We start from the raw sequence: 23,738 nt of genomic DNA, 5'->3' as shown, positions 1-23,738 counted from the left end.
GCTGGCACAGCCTTTAGACACAACAGCGTACAATTAACCAATCAAGTTACATACCATGGAGTGATTGTGTGTCCCTCCCTCTCGTTACTGTTTTAACTCTTTCTACTTCTCTGCTCTTTCCCTCTTCTGTGTCAATATATCCTGTCCGGCAGCATATTTGCAGGAATCTTGGTCATTGGTGTGAAAGGGGCACGAGTGAACAGGGTGCCTGACTCCTGAATCAGGACTTTCCATCTTACTGTATTCCCCTTCTTAGTTGCAAGTTACTGGATCAGGCCACCCACTGGCTGGTCACACACCCTCATCCAGCTCCCAAGCATCAAGTGACTCTCATGGAACACTCAACATGGCTGCCAATCAAGAACATGCAGACCTGCCAATCAATCCATCAGCGCTCATACACAGGATACAACAGAGGGACATGTTTTAAAGTAAAAGGATTGTAGAGGTTTTAGTTTAATTCTAATTAACAGTGTAAATATCATGTCACAGGTCAGACAATGAACCTTTTAAAAGAGAAGAATTGCACAACACTAACATTTGAAACCAAACACTTGAGAATGTTGGAATGCCTGTCCTACTGGATAATTATAAATCTTTTTCAAAGGACCTTAAAGGTCTGTTTTCAGGGGGAATTTTTGCAACAAAGGAAGGAAGTTTGGCAAAGTTCCAGTTTCCTGATGAAGTCCCCACCACAGAGTTCAACTATTGTTCTTGGGCAGTGTGTGTTAAGCAAGTGCAGGTTACGATGCACTCATTGGCAGTGTTCTCAGTAGTATTTATGCCAGCACTCAGCATCTAACGAGAGGCGGTATAATCTGCATTAGTAGAACTCTGAAAGGACACCTGAAGTAGAGGCTGGAATTCAACAGCAAGGTAAGAACCTTAAAATAACATATTTGCCTAATAACTATTAGCACCTGGGCCGGGGTGTGCAGCCAGTAAGGTTCTGTGTATCGCGGACTGAAACCGCTAATCTCAGCCCACGTTCCATGGAACCCGCAGGCTGCTTCCTCCACCCCGCACAGCAATCTTCTCCCCACCCTCCCTTCACTTCTGTTTTTTTTTAATATCTCCAAACTCCTTCCCTGGCTCTACTTACATGAATGTTGTGGCAGCGACATCCTAGTGCCCTGGTTAGAATCCCTCGCTTCTCACATGCCTTTAACTCGGGCTGCCGGGCCGTTACCCCTGGTATAGCTCGTTGTTACTAACAACATAGTATAGGACAGGGAGTGTTCATTTCTTTGTGCCAGCATGTGCATGCATGTTGGTACATGTGTCTGAGTGTGGGTTTCTGAACATACCCCTAATAAATCAGGAGTATGTTACTCATAGGAACTTCTTTGTGAATCAGCCCCTTTGTCCTTTCAAAAAAGCTGTCCTCTTCAAATGATTACTATGCTGTTCTCTGCGCCTTATCTCTACAGTTTTGTTTTAACACATATTTTAAAAGCAGGGAAATTCAGGCCTTTTCAACAACATGCATGTACTGGGTTGTCCACAGTGTAAACCTAGCTAAGGAGCAGTGGAGCGATGGGTGATTCATTTGTAGTATGGCGCAGGGCCTTTGATATCGTGAACATGTAGGCGGGGGAGGTGAAGAAGCTTCATTGTCAGCCGGATACCTTAGTGGGTGGCAAGTTCCTTATCATGTGAGTACGACTTCTTTCTTGTAATATGTGCTTTCACTGCCATTCTGAAAAATAAGCTAAGTGGGATTAATTTAGTTTGAGAAGAAATGTTTGCAGAGTCTAGGGGGTGGCATAAAAAGGCATGCTTTTTGCATCTTTCCTTTTAACACTTTGAAGGTGATGTTGCTCCGGTGAGTGATTTGATGGTGGTGACCTAGTATGTTTGCACGCAGGCATAGCCAGGTCCCTGCTGCCACTTTTCTGTCATTTGCAAGACAGAGTGAAAAAGTGCATGGCCTGTCTTTTGCAGTAGGCTGTGCAAAGTGAATAAAAGTTGCTTGGTATGCCAGCATGCCAGGCAGTGTTTACTTTTCATTGTGAGCACTGCTTGCCATGCTCACATTGGTGAACGGTGCTCACAGTTACAATTAGACCCTGCCTGACATGCTCACATGGTTGTACCCTTTTTTATCTTCGGGTCCACCACCTCTGTCTCCTGCACAGTTTGCTCTAATACCACTCTCCTAGCCCTTACAGGCCTCCCCTCACCCCAGCGGTGTCTCATATTTCCTCTTCGTGGAAGATACCCCACTTTCCCCTTTCACTTCTTTCTACACATCCTTTGCCACCTTCCAGACATTTCACTGCTCCTTTGCTTCCTTAAATTCTTCCTCCCCTCTGTTTCACTTTCCTGTATATATTTAGTTATTTACTTATCCATCCCTCATCAATTGTTTCTTTCAATAGCTGTGTATTCTCCTTTCCTTCTTCACTCTTTTGGACTTTTCTCCCACCACTTAAGATAATCCAAATCTCTTCCAACTCTCACAACCTTCGTCAACCCTTTGGCCACTTTCCTCATAACCACAACTGTTCTCCACTTCTCCCCTGTCTCTGCCACTATCTGTACCTTCCTTTCCCCAGCCTACTTGGTCACCCTCCCTTCATCCCACTACGTCTCCTAAAGCCCTACCTGTTAGGTCTGCTTTAACTCCATTTCCTAGGTCCTCCCGCGGCCTTGTGTCTCCTTCTGACCCCAGCATTGTGGGTGTCTCTTCCAGCCATCTGTCCCCTGCTCTCCCCTGGCTCCATGGGCTCTGCTACAGTCTCCCGACTCCTTTCCCGTCTTGTCTTCCTTTCTTTAGCCAGCATCAATGGAGCTATTCCTCCTACCACCACCCACTTAACGTGCCATTGAGGTTTCATAGGTCTTTGTCCCCTCTTTCAGACTCCCTCTGGTGGAATGAGGATCAGGTGTGATGGTTTTGCATGGGGAACTTGAGAATCATAGTTTTCTGGGACTGGATGGAGCTGGACCGCAGCTTTGAGAACCACGTCTGTCATATCGGAGTTCCAACCTCCTTTTATTCTTCAGACTGCTGGCTGACTGTCTTGGGGACATCTTAGTCTAGCTTATGTTACCCTCTTGGTTTACATGGATTCGTGAGCAGCTTCAGCACCTGTTCTAGGGGAGCCGAGTGTGCCAGCGCTACTGGCCCTGCTGGAACAGCGCTCCTCAATTGTCTTAAAGGGGCAGGAGTATTGACGGTTATCATATGAAGAAGTGCCCTTTTGCGACCCGCCATCCACTTACTTGGGAAAAATAGGGCACTTTGTCACACATAGCTTGAGTCAAAAGAAAATTGATCAGGCTTCCGATGCCTATTGGATTTCAAGTAAGATGAAAATACAGCATTCGAGATTTCAATCATTTTTGTAACGTGCAGCAGCAAAGTACATGTTCTAATAGATGGAGGAAGGGCATTACACAACAAATGCTCCTTTAACTTAGCTTCCGATTAGAATACAGAAAGCAGTAAGTTTGCTATCATTGATCCAGATTATTTGAATACATCGGAGCATCTTCACTAGGGCATCTGCCGGAGCTGGCACCGCACTCAAATCTGAATATGTTTCTCCATAGTGAGACGTCACAGCTAAAGAAACATGCTGAAAGATGGTAAGGATTGTGCAATTTTGGGTGTCCTGGAGCTTGTCTAGTAATTTCTTGCTAATATCTGGAGATAATCTGGTACACAGTAGTGTAGAAATTGTGCACTTTCGACATAGCAACAGAATGGACCATTATGATGCGAAGACCAACACTTAACTGGGGTCATGCCCGCATGACATTATATAGAGGCTAATGAATCTGATTTAGAGACCAACTCCACCTTGGGGCAAAAGACAGGGGACTATAAAATTTGAGGCCCGATACTGAACTGATTCCAGAGAAGCCAATGGAAAGAAGCAAGCGCAAAGGGTGGGTACCTTTATCTTGCCGCTATTACGGTAGAACCAATTGTCCTGCATTCAGTGCTGCACAACACATAGGCATTCAACCACACCTCTCACCTCCTCAAAGCCTTCATGCATACTTTATTTGGGCAATGTGTAACTACATGTACAGTGAAAAATGTTGGATAGAATTAGAAACAATGGAGAGTTCTACATTAAACGTTGTCAGATGCCTTTCAGAATGTGTCTAAAATTCCCTTGCTTTGATGCAGTACTGGAATACCCTTTAAAGTTACTGTTTGTTATACCACGGTTACACGCTAATTGTTACTTCAGTGTCTCACTATTGGTCTCCATTTTTTCCAGGATGAACGTTTTACTTGCAGCCTTTGCTTACGCCGTGCTGTCCAGCAGTGCTGCAGGATACCAAGGTAATGTGAGGATCAAAATTAATCGTAACAATTTATATAAACCTTTTGTTGTAACCACTGTCTGCACCTGCACACACAACGGCAGTCCAATGTTCCATAATAATTGGCTGTTACCCCTAACGGTTATTGCTAACTGCTCACTGAGGCAGCGGGACTCGTATGGTGTCTTATACTCAAATAAACTTGTATGTTCATATATATATATATATATATACATACACTTACATGGTCGGTCTCCTCATTATGGCATTTTGTGGCGACGAAGGTGAGGAGGAGAAGGAAGATCCCATCACGGAGGAGGATTTCCAGGACTAGTGTGGAGTCGGAGCGTTGGTCAGGGTAAGCTCCACTGTCACTTGTCACTCAGGTGTGCCCACTGTGTCACTCCAGTCTGCCCACTGTGTTATCTGGTCTGTGGGCGCCTGGTGGGCCTGTGTGAGGCACTGTGGCCAGGAGTTCCAGTGTGGGTGTAGTGCAGGGTGCCCCTCCTACTTTCGGTCCAGTCCGGACGGGGCCATGGTAGTGAGTTTCCAGGCGCAGCGGGGCTCCTGCATTTGTGCTGGTGAACACACGTGGTTGAGCCCTCCACAGTTCAAGGCCTCCCTTTATCGGAGCCTGGGTCGGGAGGTGGGCGAACTGCGCCAGCGGCGGACCCCTGAGGCTGATTAGCACATCTCCTGCAGGCACCAAGTCAGGGGTGGTGCTGCTCCGTATTGTGTCCTTCGCAAGAGATTCCTGTGCCTGATAGTTGCGGCCGTGTCCGGTGAGGGCCAGCATCGCGGTCTGCCTCCTAGTGTTTTGGATATTTTTCATGGGTTGGTCAGCTAGCTGCAGCACTTTGTTGCTGAGGCCCAAGGCGGATCCCGAAGGTGTGGAGCAACAGAAATGGGTGCTTCAGCTTTCCAGGGGAGAGGAAGAAGCATTGTGGATGTACAAATTGAACTCCATCAGCACAGGATTGAGCAAGGCCAAAGCCATGAGCCCGTACAGCTGAGAGCTCCCTATTTGCGTGTTATTCTGACACACGTCTGCAGGATCAATTACAGTCAACCCAAGCCTAGTTCATGCCTTTCCCGGTTTCCCCCCTTCCCAGTGGAAGCCAGATCGGAACTCAGCAGCCACCTTTGTTTCCTTTTGACACTGCCCCCCCAACCTCCAAGCCTGCACATCTGGGACCAGTAATCATACTGCCTCTCCTACCCCGGTAGTTGCTGGCCCCTTAATGCTGCAACCAGCTGTTTTTTCAAAAGGTCATCTCGCCAACCAAGAGCCCTGCATCGAAGCCTCCCTCGGCAATTTCTGTTGTGAACAGGTTTCCATGACAGCCATGGCACCCAACAACGCCTGGGACCCTACTGCACATGCGCCACTCAAACACTCTAGAACCATTTCTGCAACGCGCATGCGCGATCGTGTTTATGTTTCCTCTGTTGTCCCAGCAACGGCTACAGGCATAGATGCGGTCCGCGACCTCTGTGCTGCTGTACTCTGCCGCAAACCTCTCCAGGAGGTAAATATCTTCGCCCTTCTACACCGCCGCACTTACAGAAGCAGTGTTCCATTTCTAAAACTCTGTAATTTTCCTGTTTAGCGGCCTCGGGCACCAGCCACCCTGTGATCCAGGGTGCCTCAGTTTACAGCATGTACTGGGAGCAGGACACAGGTACACTTCTTCTTGGTTTTCCATTTCTGCACTGTGCTGCCCAATTGAAACTGCCGGGAGTGCCGACCAGCTCTCCCAGTTTCAATACTTTTTTACTAAAGCAAGGCATTAGCGCATCGATTACAGCGCCCTCCCTGTTATGTTGCCTCCTTACAGAGACACTCCAGGATAAAGCACACCTTCCCTTTTTGGTCAGCCACTGCGGCCCCGCAGCGATGGCAGCCAGCACAGCAACAACGGCTACATGAAAGCACGTACTGCCACTCAGCTTCCACACCCCGCCAACCCCGGTGCGTTCTTACAAGGTCAGTGGTGCCCCTGCAAGAAAAGTAAGCTGATTTGATTCGCTTCCCTACCCCTTCACAAGCCCTAAATACTCGCCTTCTAGCTTTTCCCACACCTAATACTTCCGTGCTCTTATCCCAGAGAGACACGATCCAAGGCTCAGAAGAAGGCATCCCCAATTGCAGCCGAAACGTCTATGCACACAGTAACTACCTGTCTGCACAGTCCATAAAGCATTGAGGGAATTGTACCCCGACGCAGACCCAGGATTGGTCACTTTTTGTCTGCAGCATGACCTGTCAGGTCACAAAATATGACACACACACAGATCACTGCCCAACACATACAATCATTGCACTATGCTCAATATGCTCAGTTCTGTGTCATAACAGTTGGTTTGTAGTTTCATACTATGTACTAGCACTGAAGTGCAAATATATTTGTGTGCAGTTCATATGTTACACATGATTGTATCACAATTGTATGTTTTGTCTCAAATGTAAAAATGTTAAAGAAAAATAATTGCTAAAAATGGCTAAAAATATAATAGCAGTAAAGGAAGAATAATGCAAGAAAGCAGTTCACCAATGTATTAGTACATGGAAGCAGCAATAAATATGCTTCGGCCAACCTCAGAAGGTCGACTTGCATGAAACTTGGCGCATGGTACATTTTTTACCTGGATAACAGTATCCACCCAACACCACGCTTTTGAAGGGCTTCGTATGGCTGACTCATTCCAGCCACCCTTATAAAGAATTGTTCCATACATGACTTATTGTATGTTCAAGGACTGCTGCTTACGCAACAGAAAAGTGAGTTGCACTCTCCGAAGTCTGAATTATAACCACGAAGCAAAGTCCATTAGGTGACAAAGTATCCTTATTGGTGCTCCATCAACAAAATAGTTTAAAAATCCATATAATATGGTGTTCCCAAAGATACAACCGAAAATTCCACTGTCATTATGCGTTTCGCGACTAGCGCGTCTTTTGTTCAAATGGCCAGCCTGTGAAAATGGGTGTATACTTATAGGATGAGTTAGTGATTCCCAGCCGTGTGGCAACATAATAAGACTCATTTCTAATAATTCACGCTTTCGGCCATGTTACAGTGGCCCTGTTACTAAGACCTTTGGATATGTAAATACTGTCGTAAGTATTGACTTCCCAATAGGTACAATGTAAACACTCCCATCCACATGGGAACAGATGAAATTCCATTTTGATTAACACGCAGTAAATACCCAGTCCATGCTGCAATGTTGACTTTAACATCAAAATACATACGAGCATTGCACGGAATTCCAATCTGCATACGCCTAGTACACTGAGGCTACATGCATTGAAGTCAACGCCTGTTTCCGAATCCACAGCTGTATAAAGCGTCATAAGACCAAGGAAACGGCCAGCAAAAGAATGACTTATTGTATGTTAAACTGTTAAGTGGCAGGACCTCTTTCATTCCTTATCCCAGGGGAGAGGAAGCATTGTGTTATGCACATTAAGGTATCTGCCTAAAGGAGTTGGAGGAGGGCTGTATCGTAGCATCAGGGGCGTGTATACATCGTGCACCCACAACGAGGCTCTGCAAGCTGACTTTCTGTGTTTGGGAAGCTGCAGTGACACCTTCAGGTCAGGCGGAACATTGAAGCTCAGCAGGCCATATTGCCTTCAGGCAAGACATTTAGACTGAGCCCAGGTGAACTATTGTGGCGTGACTTTCAATGGCATTCATGATTTCACCAAAGTGTATTTCAAGAGCTTTTAATTTAGGTGACAGTGGGACATCGTCCTGCCAAGTACTTCTAGAATTTAGTCTCACAAATCTTTTCAGCCATTGTTAATTGTTATTTCCCCTCTCCCTCCTGCAGTGTGGGTGGCATTTTTGGGGGGTGGGGAGGGCTTTGGGACAAAGTGTCATTTCAACAGCTTTTACTTAAGGTGGCAGCAGGACATCATCCCTCCAGGTACTTTCAGGTTGTAGTTCCATATTTACAGCTGTAGTTACTTGTTGTTTTCCATCTCCCTTCTGCGTTGTGGATGACATCATTTTTTTTGTGACCTTTGGTGGCAGTGGGAGGTCGTTCCTGCCTTTTGTGCACCTTAGGTGGTAGAGAATGTGCAAGTGTGGGAGAGTGCCCTGGGAGTGGGGTGGTATTTGTCTATTACATTTTTGGGGGTGCATTTTACACTTTTTTTTATGTTTTACCTAACATATATGGCCATGTAGAATTTGTACCCACCTCCCAAGTTTCTGGCAAGCCCTGGGGAACCGCCTGTTCCATGGGAGGATTGGAAAGATCTCTAAGTTCTATTTTGTGGCATCGGGTTTCGAGAGATTCTCTGATGAAAGAAAATTCTCAACCCTCATGTGTTGCGTGGGGACAGTGGCGGTCAGGGTGATAAAGAAGCTACCAGATGTGCAAGTGGTTGATAGTGAAGAGTGGGGATGGTGATGGGTTGTATGGTCAAGCACTGATGAAGCTGGAGGCTCAGTATGGTAAGCAGGTAAACGTGGTGCTGGAAAGGTACACATTGTTTTCAACGAAGCAAAGGGTTGGTGAAATGGTGGATTCATTTGTGGTTGGTTAACAGGGCTGTTGGCATTAAGTGAGTTTATTTGAGTATACGGGGAGAGAGGCTGAGTACCTCCACGACCGATTAATGATGCACACATCCAATCTCAAAATTCAGGAACAGTTATGGCAGGCAAGAACCCCCCGCCCCCTTACAAAAGGCATTAACTATAGCCAAGGGTATGGAACTAACAAGCAGGTGTTTAAAGGGGGTAAATGCTGAAAGTGGGAAAGGGAGCAAGAATGTTGTAAAGGATAAAGGAGGAGAAATCAAGAGATCAGTGGTGAAGGGGCAAAAGCCAGTGCAGTAAGAAAGTTGAATAGAGCAGGGAACATTAATCAAGGGTCCCAACATGTGATACATAAGGGGAATTGCCCGAGATGTGGGTTTGAGAAGCACACACTTAATCGCAAGGAGTGTCCAGCCATGAGAGGGAATTGCAAGAAGTGTGTCAGAATGGGTAATTTTGACAGATTGTGCAAATTCAACAACACTGTTCCAAAGGGAGCGGCAAGCGTGAAGTGTGTGCTGGAGGAGAAGCAGAATTGGTCTAACAAGATTGTCCACATTGTGGTTGAAGTAGGAGATGATGAAGAGGGACAATATACCCTTCCCAAGGTGGAAATTGTGGTGGCTTGGTGTGCTGTTAAGGCATTGGCGAATTAGGGTTCACCTTACACCCTCATTATGGATGGAAAAATATATGGATAGCTGGGGTGGAAAGAGTCATAAGTTGCACACATCTGATATTCAACCCAAGGCGTATGGGGGAGGTAAGATCGGCATCCGGGGCTTTGTCTGGTGTGAAGTTGCATATAAGGATAGACATATTCATGCCAAAGTGTACGTGGCCACCAAAGGTGATTGTTTGTTGGGGTGGAAACACCAGGGAAAACTTGGTTTAGAAAAGAGTGCAAGTAAAGGTGGTTGGTAAAAACAAGTCTGAAATATTCATGGATGAGGTGGGGAGAAGATTCAGTAACATGTTCCACAAAGGGGTAGGTAGATGACGCAGCTATTGACACAAAATTCAGCTAGTAGAGAATGCTAAGCCATGTGTGTGTATAAGGTGAGGAACCTTCCCTTGGGGGTAAGAGAAAAGGTCAGGTTGGAGCTGGGTGGTCTGTGTGAACAGTGGGTCATCAAACCCATTGAGTGTAGTGAATGGTTATCCCCTATCGTTGTCACTCAACGTCCGGATGGTCGGATAAGGTTATGCGTCGATTTGAGGGATTTGAACCGCAATATACTAGTCAACAGACATCCATTACCCAGAGTTAATGAAATGTTAACTACTATGGAGGAATCAGAGTGGAATTCAATGCTCACCCTTTCGTCAGCTTACCACCAGGTGGATATATACCACACAAGAGCGCTTACAACGTTCATCACGCCTATGGGGGTGTAGCAATTTTAGAGACTGCCCTTTGGTCTGGCCTCAGCATCTACTATTTTTCAGAAGATCATGGAGGATTTATTAGGGAATGTTCCTGGGGTAAGATGCTTCAAGGACGATATCCTAGTGGGAGCAAATTCTGATTTGGAACATGATGTGAAAGTGCATGAGGTTTTGAGAAGACTTGAGGCGTCAGGATTGGCTGTGAAGATGGATAAATGCCAATTTAAAGTCCATCAGAGGTCATTCTTGGGTCACAGATTGTCTAGCAAAGGGTTGGAGAGTAGCCCGAAATGGTTGATGCTGTTTTGTAGATTAGATTGTTGAGATAGGATGAGTTGAGTGGAGGTTATTCCTGGGTTTGCTGGAATTGTAAGCCAAATTTGTTGGAAACTTTTTGACAGTGTTCTGTATTAAAAGACCTGTTGAAAGTGAGGGCAGGGTTTGTATGGGGGAAGAAGGAAGAGGAGGTATTCAGGAGGATGAAACGGGAGGTAGCTAATGCACCCACATTACACAGGTGCGATCCCTCGGCAGAAACAACAATTACTGTGGATGCATGTGCCCCTGGTCTGCATGTGTTTTTGAGTCAGTCAAGAAAAGGTGTGGAGGTGCCAGTAGCGTTTGTGTCGCGTGCCCTCACGGCGACAGAATCTAAGTACTCCACCATTGATCTTGATAGTTTGGCATGCTATTGGCCTTCGAATTACTTCAAAACTGTGTGGAGTATTCCCTATGTCATAAGAAGTGATCATAAGCTTGTGGCACATTTCTTTACCACAAGGGATTCGGGGTTGGCTACTCCAAGGATAGCTAGCTGGTTATCTGCATTGCAGGGATTTAACTTTGTGGTCAAATTCATTCCAGGGCGTTGCAATCCAGTCGCTGATTTTGTCAAGGTCTCCTAGGATGAGGCTGTTAGGGAGAATTCTCCAGAATGGCTAATTTCCCTAACCTCAGCAGCTTTGCTGGATTTCTAGGATTTATTATTTTCACCTGGTAAGAGTGTGAGCCTTTTTTCCCACTCTTACATGTGTTTTGCTGAGTGTGTTTTAAAATTCTTGTGTTCATAGAGTGTGGAGCCCCACCTACTCCATAGGCATCCTATTTTTACTGTGTGTTACACATCACCTTCAGTGCAGTGACACAGGGTTGTCTTTTAGACTTCCCAACTCAGACTCCATTTTCTGGTACTGACTACTGTCTCCCAAACATGTAAAGTTGCCATTGACTTTATTAGTCTCTTTAACATCCACAGACCCAGTGCAAACTATCTTACATAAGGTACTGGAAAGGGTTAATACTTATCCCTTTTTGTCTGTTTCTCTTTGGGCATTGTTTTGCTCCCTTTTCATCAAGACTTGGCTGGTGGCAGTGGTAACTACCCTATTTTTTCTACCGCGGTTATCTTAAATAACCTTGGTATTGTTTTAGCCTATCTTGGTAGCCTCGAACTTAAACCTGCTGGACCACATATGTTTTTATACGGTTCCGGCTGTGTTTATTCACCATTTTTTTTAAAAATGTCTTTCTCGTGTTTTACTGCGCGTGCCACGCCAGGTTTGGTTCCTTTGTTGACCGTCTTTTCGCGGGCTTCTCCGCAGAAGCCCTCCTTAGGCGCCTGAAAGTCTGGGTAGGCAGGATGTGAGGGAGGGGGTTTTAGGACCCCTGCCATGGGTTCCCTTGGTAACCCAAGTCGCACTCCTGTTTGATTGGCTAGGTGACTGTCCCTCCAGGACAGCCACTCTGCTGTGTGATTGACAGCCAGGCTGTGTGAATGGGGGAAAACTGCACAAAAAGCTGGTCTCTGGGATTGAAAAGGCAGAGTCGCAACTGGAACGAAAGAACCGACGAGGAGCTGACAGAAGAGGACCCCTACAATGACTGAACCGCCCGTTGAAGCCCTGCTGCACGTCAGAATCTTCAGACTCCAACACAGAGAAGATCTACCAGGAATCTTCTTCCCCTGAACTGGTGGGACCAACCAGTTTGGCCAAACTGCAAGCCAGGACTCCCTCCTCTGGTCGAATTTACTGTACAGAGCTACAGTGAACCGGATAGCCAGGAAGGTCGGACCCTGCTTCGGTTTTAAGGAGCGTACCTTTTATTCGTTGCTTTGCTCTGCTGCTGGTTTCTTCCCTGGGCAGTGCAGGACCCTCCAGTCTTCCTACTTCATGTCAGTCCGACAGTCGCTTCAGGAACCGTGAGCCTGCAGGACCTGCCAGGAACGTCCGCCTCAGCTACAGCTGCTTCTCCATTTAAAGGTACTGTGCAAATCCGGTTGTTCGTTTCGTCCAGCCGCGGTGAAGGTGTGTGAAACCTTTCGCCAATCCGAGGGCTTGTCCTTCTCTACTCTTTAAACTAACTTTTCTGCCAACCAACTTCGTCCGGAACTCTTGGCAAAGACTTAACCGCGAACTACCCTGAACTGTGTGATCTTGAGCAAAAGACTTTTGTACTATTGACTTTGGCCCTAAGCCTTTTTTATTTGATTCCATCATTGTAGTTCCTCTTTCTAGATTGCCCTGCTTACTTACCTGTTGATTGCTGCTCAATTTGTATCTAACTTTGTCTTTCCCTCCCTTTTTAAATTGTTGGAGTGCCATTTTGCTCACACTTCATTTTTGAGCTTAACTTGTCCAGAATCTATTGGGAGTGGTGTGGTGTATTAAGAGTGTCGTTTTTCAACTGCTTTACTTTAGTGAGATGTTACACAACTGATTTGTAAATAAATGTATGAAACCTTGAGTCAGTGTTTGTTTGAATCATATTAATTGCTGTCCTTTGTGTAACTATTGATACTGCTCACTTGCTCTTGAGATAAGTCTGGCTGCTCAGCCATCGCTACCACTTTACTGTGTAGTACAGGCTTGTACCAAAGGTGAATTTGTACTGTCACTTGTAGTCTTAATTGTGTGTGGTGTTCCCAAAGGGTACTGCATATCATTCTGCCTAACACAGGCCTGCAGAGGTTGAGGCCGATGAGGATTGCACAGGTGATGAATACTGTGGACAGTGCATTCTACAAAGAGATGTGGCTGGAGGGAATCGAAGGAAGCTATAGTCAGAACTGAGCGTGGGTGGCGATCTGGAGAGGAGGTCAATTCATCCTTTTACAAGGTATGGGATGAATCGAGCAGTTCTATGGCGAGGGGTGAAAGGTTGGTTCCTCCAACATCCCTCCAGAGAGAACTGGTTAAGTGTACCCATGGTGGCCATCTGGATAAGAATTTAACTATGCACAGTCTGAGGGCTACGTTTTGGTGGCCTGTTATGAACGTTATGGTGGCTGAGGAGGTGGGGTTTTGAGTCCCTTGTGGTGCTAGTGATAGATCGTTCAAGACACAGAAGATAGAGATTGGAAATGTGGATGTTACAGAGCATGCGTGGGAGAAAGTGGCCATCGATTTTATGGGGCCCAAGAGAATTTTGGGGCAGGAACACAGAGTTTCCATAGTAATGGTGGACTATGCATCAAGATGGTTTGAGGTGGAGTTTGTGTAAAGCATATCTAGTGTGAGGTTGATTTTATGGCAAGTTTGTTTACAAGAGAAGGGTATCCCAACGTTGTCATATTTGATAATAGTGTGCAGTTGGTGTCACGGGAGATGCATGAAAACCTGGATGGGAATGGCATTGAGAATCACTGTACCACTTTATATAATCCCAAGGCCAATGAGTTTGTTGAACGCACCAATGGTATTATTAAAGAAACCCTTCAATTAGCATTCGCTAATGGTCTGGACTGGAAGAAAAGTGTTCAGGAAATTATGAGAGCATTCAGAGACACGCGACATGTGTTAACGGGTGTAACTCCATTTGAGAAGATGGGGGCAGGAAGACGCGTTCAGAGTTTTTCACACATTGACTGGTTGCGGACTGTTAGGTAAGAATTGCTGTGGTAACACTGTGTGAGACTACACAACACTTATCTGATTGGTATTAGGTAACCCACCTTTTGGTATAGGTCTGTACTACACAAGTTGGTAGCGTGACTGAGCAGCCAGGCCTATCTCAAGGAGGGTAAATGTGAGCTGTAGAGCTGTAGCAAAGAAATTCGCAAATAGAAGTAGCCAAGTAACACACTCAAGGTTTCAGTTATAAATAGTTATTGGTTAAACATCAATTTTTAAATAAGCGCTCTTTAAAAAAGCCAATATATGTAACAATCAAATATACTTGAAAATACTTTTCCAGAATCAGCATAAGTTTAGTGGATACTCTTTAGAGATGCTTTTTACACACTTCCTGTACCTGGAGGTGACTTCATTCACAAGGACAGTACTGGCATTTATATATCACTTGTTATACTTTGCAGATTCTGAGGTTGCACAAGGGAAAGATTACAGGAAAGAAAAAGGTTCAACAGGTTCTCAGGGCATTTAAGTATACTCAAATCTTCCAATGAAGTCTAGTTAAGCCTTTCCCAGCAATAGCAGTCTTAAAACAAATTACCACCTATGAGGGACAGAAATATCAAAGTCAATGGACTAGAAGAGTCGGCAGGGAGCCAGAACAGCCAAAGTCAATTGGAGCACAGTCTATGGAGCAGTCACTTCTTAGATAATAAAAGTCATGCACAAAGTTAGAGAGTTTTGTAGAAATCACTTGTAGGGTCACAAGCTGTTACACTTGTGAAAAGCAGAGTTGGAATCAACTCCAACAAAAGTAGCCAATGCAGGACTCAACTAAGAAAAGCACAGATAAATACACTGAGGTAAGTACCTCAAGTCTAAACAGAAGAGCGGTCCAGCTGGATTCTGTCATGTTGCAGCAGTGCAGATCCTGGGATCCTGAGCCTCAGTTGTGGGGAAAAGAGGGAGGACGACTGGAGGGCTCCTGCGGCAGCAATTTGGAGGTCGTCGGCAGCTACGGGCTCTTTTTGGATCAGCGCCACTTCGCAGTTTCAGCGCTCGGTAAATAGCACCACTGCGTATCTCAGATACCAGTTGGGCTTCCTTCACTCCTTGGGTCCTGCACTCTGGTGAGGGGACTCGAGCTCTGGTCGTTCTGCTTCTGGAGGGTCCTTAGGAGATTCCTGGAGCTTCTGGTCGGATTTCATTGCGCTTGCACTCGGTTCTTGCTGCAGCGAAGAAGTACAGCCAACCAGGGAAGATGGTACAGTGGTGTTCGTCTCAGGGTTAGTTGGTCCCGCTAACCCATGGGAAGAAGTTGTCCCTTCCGGAGCGTCTGTCGATCAGAAAAAGGAGTTTAAGCACAGCAGCAATTCAAAGGTCCAGGAGGATGCAGCAAGCTTCATTCAAGGTTTCATCATCGGGTGTTTCTCCCAGTGGTTGACTGTGCCTCTAGTCCCAAAACCCTCACATTTTAAGCAGGTTTCTCCCATTCATGCACAGCTTAGGCTGTCAATCACACAATCAGGACTGGTTGTATTTAGGTATTCCTAGAGACTAAGGACAGGGGAGTTTCAGGAACCTCCCTCACATCCTGTCTTTCCAGACACACTGAAGCTAGAGGCGGGTTTCAGGACTGAAGCCTGCCAAAGGCAAAATGAACAAAGGGCTCAATCCTATCTCAGCGCGCAGAGTAAAACCCAAGAAAGACCTCACAAACAGAAAATGGTGAAAAAAGAAGACCGGGCCATTTTGACAAAATGGTCACCCATGGGTGCTATACTGTTCTGAGGAGTCATTGTGCGGTAGAAAAGCACAATGGTAGGAAAAGTAAACCACTGCCACCAGTCATTTAAAGTTGGGAGGGTAGCATAAAAAATGTTACATGATAATGTAGGATAAGGGGCTACTAGGTAACCCCCCAGCACTCCACATAAGATGGTGTGTGCTGGACCCATAAAGAGAAAAGGTAAGTAAAGTCAATTGCACTTTACTATTCTTGGGAACAGTAGTTCACACAAGAAAAGGTATTTAAACCTTATGAGAAATCTAAAGGATTTCTCTGGGACACTGCACTAAATGTGCTGGGTGTCACCATCAAAAAGTAGATGCCTATGGAGTTTCTCAGACTCCAAAAACTGTGGAAACACATAATCCAAATCGGGTCAAAACACATGAGGTCCAGTCAAATAGTTGGGGGTCTCGAAGGTGTGAGGAATTTAGCACTGAAATGAAAATTCTCCCTAACAAGGAAAAACACATTGGACGTGAGCAAGAGCTTGTGCAAAGGAGGATGGTACGCCTGGGTGATTTGGTATGTATAAAGAAGCCATTTGGTGTGCCGAAAGGCTGCTCCCATTATTTCGTTCCCATCAGGGGGTGAGAGTGGTGTGAGGCAGGCATGATATCACAAGTCAAACACAAAAAGACAAGTTTCAAGAGCGTTATTAAGCTTTGACTGGGGTTAGAGACTTACTAACTGGCCCTATTTCTACAATCGGAGTAGTCTCATCCATCAAAATAAAATAACATAGTCTGCGTCAGTAAGTCAAACAAAATAAAAGGTCTATGTCAGAAACCTATACTTGCCGTCACGCTTCACAGTAACTAAGTGTGGGAAAAAATCTAAGTAAACAAAAAGTGTATAGTAAACGAATGTCAGAATGGCAATGAAGTTGACTCACAACTCCCTTCCCCAAGTTCAAGTCACTGGGGCTCTATGAGAGTTCCTTCACGGTAGATAATATGCACAGTTCAAAAGAGTTCAAATAAGTCTTCCAGGCTTATGCTGCCTTGGCTCAAGGTTAGCTCAATGTATTTCACAGTTCCCTCAGGCTTCCTTTGCCTGTTTCACAAAACACAGTTCCCTCAGGGTCCCCTTGCCTGTTGCACAAAACACAGTTCTCTAAGGCTTACCCTGCCTGTTGCACAAAGCACAGTTCCGGGTGACTCATTCACCCCAGGGCCCTCAGGTTTCTCTCATCCGTGTCTAAGCCTGTCAAAACGTTACCTTCTTCTTTACTTTGTTGTGGGGTTCCCTTCCCCAACCTTCCTGGTTATCACTTCACTTTTCTTGTAGAAGACTTTCGAAAGTGCACAGCTTTTTCTAAGCACTATGCATGGCCACTTCGACCCAGTTTTTTTTTGGTTATCGTATTCCTTTTCGTTTACTCGTGCTCTTCTTGGCACCTTGTGTCAACTTGCTCCCACTAAACAATTCTTCCTTGTATTCTAGATTATCATAGTTCATTGTAAATGGGCCCTCCTGGGCACACGCCATGTTTATTTTCTTTGTTTCTCTATTTTGCTCCCACTTCACTTGTTCCCCTTGGCAGCACCTTTTCCTTTCCTCACGGGAAACTCACTTCATAACTTTATTACAGCACTTTCAAATGGCTGCTCGCCTTTCTGAGGGAGATTACAGTTCACAGAGACTTTCGACAATGCGCTTCTCTAACTACACAGGAACACTCTGGTAATATGTATTTGCGTTTATCAATTACCAACAGGGACGTCATTTCCCCAAAATGCCTGGGGTGGCGGAAGTGACATCACATGACCCTTAACCTTCCATTGACATCACAGGAAGTGATGTCATTTGACCCCCCTCTCCCCAATTGGCACTGGAAGTGATGGCATTTGACCTCACCCTGCAAGTGACATCACAGGAAGTGGCATCACAGGAAGTAGCATCACATAGCATCGTCCCTCAGTACCCTAAGAAAGGTATGGTTACGATATCACTGTAATGTGAAATACATTTCATACAAGAATGAATCCTCAGGTGTACCGTTATCAGTGTGTCAAGGCCCATTTAGCACAGGAAGTGTATAAACGCAAATGCCCTCTTTGTGTGGATCCGCCCTGTTATTTCAATATGACTGCTGAAGGAGATGTTCTTATGGTCGATGGCATCCACAGTCATCATTGATTTTGGAAGTTTAGCATTTTTTTCTGATTTGACAAGTTACCTTCTGGGTTACCTCTCAGTAGGACGTGTTGTGTTGTACTGTTTGCAGTTGTTGCATGGGCTTCATTATTTCTGCAAAAAACATCCTGACGTCTCCGATATTCATCTCCTTCAGAACCTAGAGCTAGGTTTAAAGTGGGTTTGATTAGTGCCTTGGCAAATACTGCTAGCTGATCATGTTCCGACTAATAGAGTGCTCTGTAGAGAGGCTACAGTGATTTCAGGCATGAGGTCCTTTTCCTGCCTGTCCCTTGCAAGGCCGGGCTGTCACCTGCGACAGCCCTGCCAACCCAAGCGATAACTCTTCTCCCCAACCTCTCCAGCAGCCAGGACACAGCAGGTCCCTCTGGGGCTTTCCAAATACACATTACACTGTCTTTGTTACGGGAATGCATTTTAATGGGACTGTATTTATAAGTTAATTCGAGTAACTGTGGTGTTTTACAAGATATTACGTATTGGTGATAAGAACTGCATTCAGGGCATTTTTCGTCTGAAAGCGCACACACACCACCAGTTTGCTAACCAACTATCTTCATTTAGGGAAATTAGGATGGCACACACACCAGTTGTAAACGCTCACTCTTATTCTCATTTGAGCTCGTTTGACACACCAAAAAGGGTTCCCTGTGTTGGAGAATGTCATATTTCCCCCACATTATATGGAGCATTCCATCAATAAAAACATTACCTTTTAACAGATACATTTTGTTAGAAGTCTCAAAAGGTACATTTTTTTTTGCCTTGCACTGAATTGTATTCTGGTATGTGTAGTCTCCTTCTTCTGTACTTGGGTATCCTGCAGTTCACCCTACCTGTAATGGGCAAGGGTAGGATGGTGAGTATGAACCGCTTTCCGCGTTCCCTGCCTGACCAAACTAAACTTGTGGGGAACACTGCCCTGCCAGAAGGTGTCATGACTAAGACTGATACTAACTTCCATTAAGCTCCTGCTGTTTGACTAACAGTCTACAGCGCCTGCATGGAAACGTAATCTGTCCTATGAATTGTGCATGTTTGGAAGCCAAATTTTCCGGCCTCTCTCACCCTGCCCTTTTAGTACACATGCCTCCCCCCCCAGATGATAAATACTGGAGCCGAGCCTGAGTTCTGTCAGTGAGCACGTGCTGTCACACAAATGGGCAGCTTCTTGCACGGTTTGCTGCTTGTGATGCTCACCGTTATTCCACAAAGCTTCAAACAAGAAATGCATTGGGGAAAAATCAATCTTAGATGTCTAGAGAAGAACAACAGATTAGCTCAGAAGAGATCTCATGGTGAGATTCGATTACTGATTACTCTTCATGAAGGTTCATTGAAATCTACATTTAAATGAATTTGTGTTTCCATTGTCTTTGTTCAAAATAAAGACGTAATTGAGATCTGAAAGGAGGTGAGGTTTCAACTTCCACGTGATGCATTTTGCTTGAACCGTCCCCTATTCCCATTTTTCCTATTACTTCTACTGGCCCCCCACAGTAGCATCAATCACGAGAACCTGTTTTGTTTTTTCCCTCACATTCCCGGTGTGTGACTCCAGCCCTGAGCTCCTACCGCATTCCCTGCCATCCATTCTCATTCTGTGACTTCAATCCTAGCATCTGTTACCCCGCCAACATCTTGGTGTGACTTCAGCCCTGGCCACACTCCCCATTCCAGTCCCATCCCCAGGGTGTGCCTCATGTCCTGGCGACCAGCCCACTTACTCCCATTTGTAATGCTCAGTGTATGGCTTGCATGCTTAATTATATGGCCCCAACATCCCCACTCCCAGACCCCAATGTGTGAGTCTATCTGTAATCATGGACCCTTGTTTCTGTGTACCCCTGAGCTCTACCTGAATGATTACACACTCAGATCTTTACACAGCGGCACCTGAGCAGTGGGTGTTACCATGATCTCTCCTCCTGGCACGCCGCCCGATCCATCAGGCATACTACATACACGCACCAACACAGGTGCTGCAGCCGGTCCGCATAGGCCAAGATCTGTACACTTTTACCTATGGAAATGGTTATGGATCGGATAACACTGGCAAACTCGGGTCTAGGCCGTGTGCGACTGGGTCACAGTGCAGGTTCAGAATCAGACACACAACTACATACACGCACCACAGATGGTGGAGTATGGACCGTGTTGCTATTGTGCACCATCCTCATATTACGGAAAGTGTCTGGTGGAGGACGTACATATACATTTCGGGATGGGGGAGATGAATGGTACAAGAGTAGTTTTGACAATAGCCACAGTATGGAGAGTGATGGCAAATTTCCTTCTTCATCCTGTGGTGTTGATTCTAATGGCAATCAAGATTCACAGAAAGGGGCACATGGGGAACTTTCTACTTTTCTGGGCATGATGCGAGGGACATGGGAAGGAGTGCTGGTTACACCACAGGTCGGGTGAGATGGAGACCATCAAAACTATGACTATGATCTTCACTTGTCAGCGTCTTTGTGGACTGCGGGTGGCGGGAAACCCGTCAGAGGTGTTTCCTCGGCCGTCGACGACCTTGACTTTAACCGGCGGGACCAAGTGGTCGACGGTGATGGCAAGGGCGCCCTTTGGTTAATGTTCTTAGGCAAGGTGAAGCAGTGTGGCTCTGGTCGTCGAGCAACACAGCGTCAAGCTGTCCCCGCTTCTGGTCAACACAACTCAATGGGCTTCCAGTGATTACGGAAATACTCCAAACCCTTGACGCTGACCCTTGAGTTGTGGGGCTGCAGTTAGGGGATCCAGCTCACTTCTGGTCCCCTGTAAACCCTTAATCGCCCTTGTTATGACAGTTTTTCTGAAGTCCAGTTAAGGGCCTAGCAAAACCATTCTACTGAGGCATTACAAGACTCCATTCTTAATATAAGGCTGTAACACCTGAGTTCGGGGTAGCGTAGACAGAGCAGCCAGGCTTATGTTAGGAGGGAGAGAGGGCAGTAGATACAGTACAAATGAAATTGTCATACAAATGATCCAAAGAAACACTGAAACACTATGGGGGTCATTCCGAGTTGGGTGGTAAGGGAAAAACGATGCCGGTAAAGGACTACCGGCATCGTTTCCCGTTACGGCCCATTCTGACCCACCAGACCATTATTTACGGTGCCGTAAAGTACGAGGCCGTAAATAGCGGTTTAGTGGTGCGCGCCCGACACGCCATGCCGAAATTAGCGGCATGGCGTAAACCGGAGCTGATCCCAAGTAAAGCGGACATGGAAAAAACGGCCTCCACAAGACCGCAAAGTACCTTACCGCCATGGAGTAAATACCGGCATCGCCGAGAAGGTGTAAAGAACCCTGAGCAGTGTTTCCAAGAGGAACAGGTGCACTCAATCAGCACAGGTGGAGGCAATGTAGTCTGGCACAGCACAAAAGGAGCACACCCACACACCACACCCCCTCCCACAACAAGATGATACCAATTGTAGCAGCATTCCTGGAGCTGGAGGCCCTGCTTGCAAGGCAGCAACTACAACTACAACAACAGCAACAACAACAACCACAGCCCCCACCACAGAGGATGCACAGGAGGAGAAGGAGGGTGAGACAGGCCCAGTATGCCCTACCGGTGCAGCCACCATTACCAAGCCGGCAGCCCCCAATCCCCCGCATCAGAGCCACCCCCTTCAACCTCACACCAGAGCAGATCCACACCCTGTACCGGCTTGACCGGGACACCATTACCACCATAGTGGACCTGATACATGACGATATAGTAAGCCGCATAGAAATCAGCACTGCCATCCCCCCCTCTACTGAAGGTAGTGTCTGTGCTCCACTTCCTTGCCACAGGCACCTACCAGCATACAGTGGGGCACATGCATGGCATTTCACAGCCCATATTTTCCCGGATACTCAACCAAGTGCTGGATGCCCTCCTCAACCACACAAGGGACTACATATCCCTACCCCGGACTCCCCAGGAGATATATGACACCAAAGTTGCCTTCCATGCACTGGCAGGCATGCCAAATTGCATAGGTGCCCTCGACTGCACCCACGTTGAATTGGTGGTCCCGCATGCCATGGAGGTGCCGTATCGCAACCGCAAGCAATACCACTCCATCAACGTCTAGATGGGTTGTAATGCCAGTAAAGCCATCACACATTGCAATGCCCGATACCCCGGATCAACTCATGACTCCTTGGTCCTGCGGAACTCAACACTACCACGCTACATGGAGCGACATGCTGGACGACGTGCCTGGCTGCTTGGTGAGTAACCTGAATGGGCCATGGCAGTGCATTGGGGCTGTGAGTAGGTTGTCTGCATACTCCACCTGGGTGGGAAAGGGGGGGGGATGCATACTCCACCTGGGTGGGAAAGGGGGGGGATATGCATACTCCACCTGGGTGGGAATATTCACGCCAGTGCACGATGTGCACCTCACAGCACACTGTGCCCCAAGGCAAGTGACACGGCACATGACCACATAACCACACAGTGATGAATTCGAGCCGACACCTAACACTACATGACTAACAGGAAACCTGGCCAGATACCACAACACATGCACCACTCATCGGCGGCCCTTACACACCGTAGGGGCATCCTGCACCATGCAGTGCAATAGCACCATGTCGCTGACTCCTGCATCTCAACACACAGGACAGTCATCCCTGGGAGTGCATAGAAGTGAGTCTAACAGGGATCCTACAGCGTGTCACTGGTCCTGCACCCCCATAGGATTGCTGCAAGTCACCATGGTAGGAATCCGTGCAGAATGACGAGTATGCTACCAACTACAGCCAACACCCCCTTTCACCAAGTCTCGCGCAAGACATCAATGAATGCAGTCCAACACTGCTGCATGCATATACGATGCACATGCAACAAGACGTGAGTGCACACCATGACCCATCAGGGAGAAGCTACCCCCTCCATCATTCCATTGCACATGACACATAGCCGGGCCAGTAATGGGGTGACTGTATCCTGGGACATGTGTGTATGGCCAGTAATCACCTGCGGCCATGTAAGACTAGTACAATTCTCCTCCATGAATGCACAAACACTTACCTTCATTCCACTCTCATGCAGGTGATGCTGGCTACCCTTTGAAGCCGTGGCTCATGACCCCGGTCCGCAACCCACAGAACAGGCACGAGGAGGACTACAATAGATCCCATACCCGTACACGGGTGGTGATAGAGCAGACCTTCGGCCTGTTGAAGGCACGATTTTGTTGCCTCAGCCGGTCGGGTGGGGCACTCATCTACAGCCACGAGAAGGTGTCCAAGATCACCATGGCATGTGTAATGCTGCACAACATGTGCATCCGTCGGAACGTGCCACTGCCCCCTGACGTGGAACTGCTACCACCAGATGATGATGAGGGGGAGCAGGAAGGAATGGCAGGACAGCATCACGGTGCCGATGCACAGGAGGGACATTCCGTGCGGCAATCATTGATTGGATAATATTTCTGACTCACAAGTCAGCTGAGGGTGTGAGGATGACAGGACATTGGGCACTGGTTGTGGGGATACATGTACACCATGCACTGTGAGACATTAAAAGACACATGCACAATGATCAATGTCCACTCTGTTTTTTAGGGATGATCAACCAGTGTATTGAATAATAATGTTCAAACGTGTACAACAAAACCTCCACCTTCACCCCCCTCTCCCTCCCCCCCAACTCCCACACACCCTCACCCCCCTCCCCCTTCCCCCCAACTCCCACACACA

The 23,738-nt window shown here is 46.7% G+C and overlaps 1 protein-coding gene across 1 annotated transcript in view; it reads left to right on the top strand.

Annotated features, from left to right (window-relative positions):
- The first annotated feature begins 733 nt into the window (after positions 1-733).
- Positions 734-23,738, top strand: part of LOC138452555 (fucolectin-4-like) — a 69,407-nt gene continuing 46,402 nt past the window's right edge. Inside the window, exons 1-2 of the mRNA XM_069604996.1 lie at positions 734-876; positions 4,239-4,303. Coding sequence (XP_069461097.1) covers positions 4,240-4,303 — 64 coding nt within the window. The 5' untranslated portion in view covers positions 734-876; position 4,239. The remainder of the gene's footprint in view (positions 877-4,238; positions 4,304-23,738) is intronic.

Source organism: Ambystoma mexicanum, chromosome 4p (genome assembly GCF_040938575.1).
Source record: "Ambystoma mexicanum isolate Mex_15411 chromosome 4p, UKY_AmexF1_1, whole genome shotgun sequence".
NCBI classification, from domain to species: domain Eukaryota; kingdom Metazoa; phylum Chordata; class Amphibia; order Caudata; family Ambystomatidae; genus Ambystoma; species Ambystoma mexicanum.
Note: the sequence above shows the minus strand (reverse complement) of the source record. Positions and strands in the feature narration are given on the sequence as shown.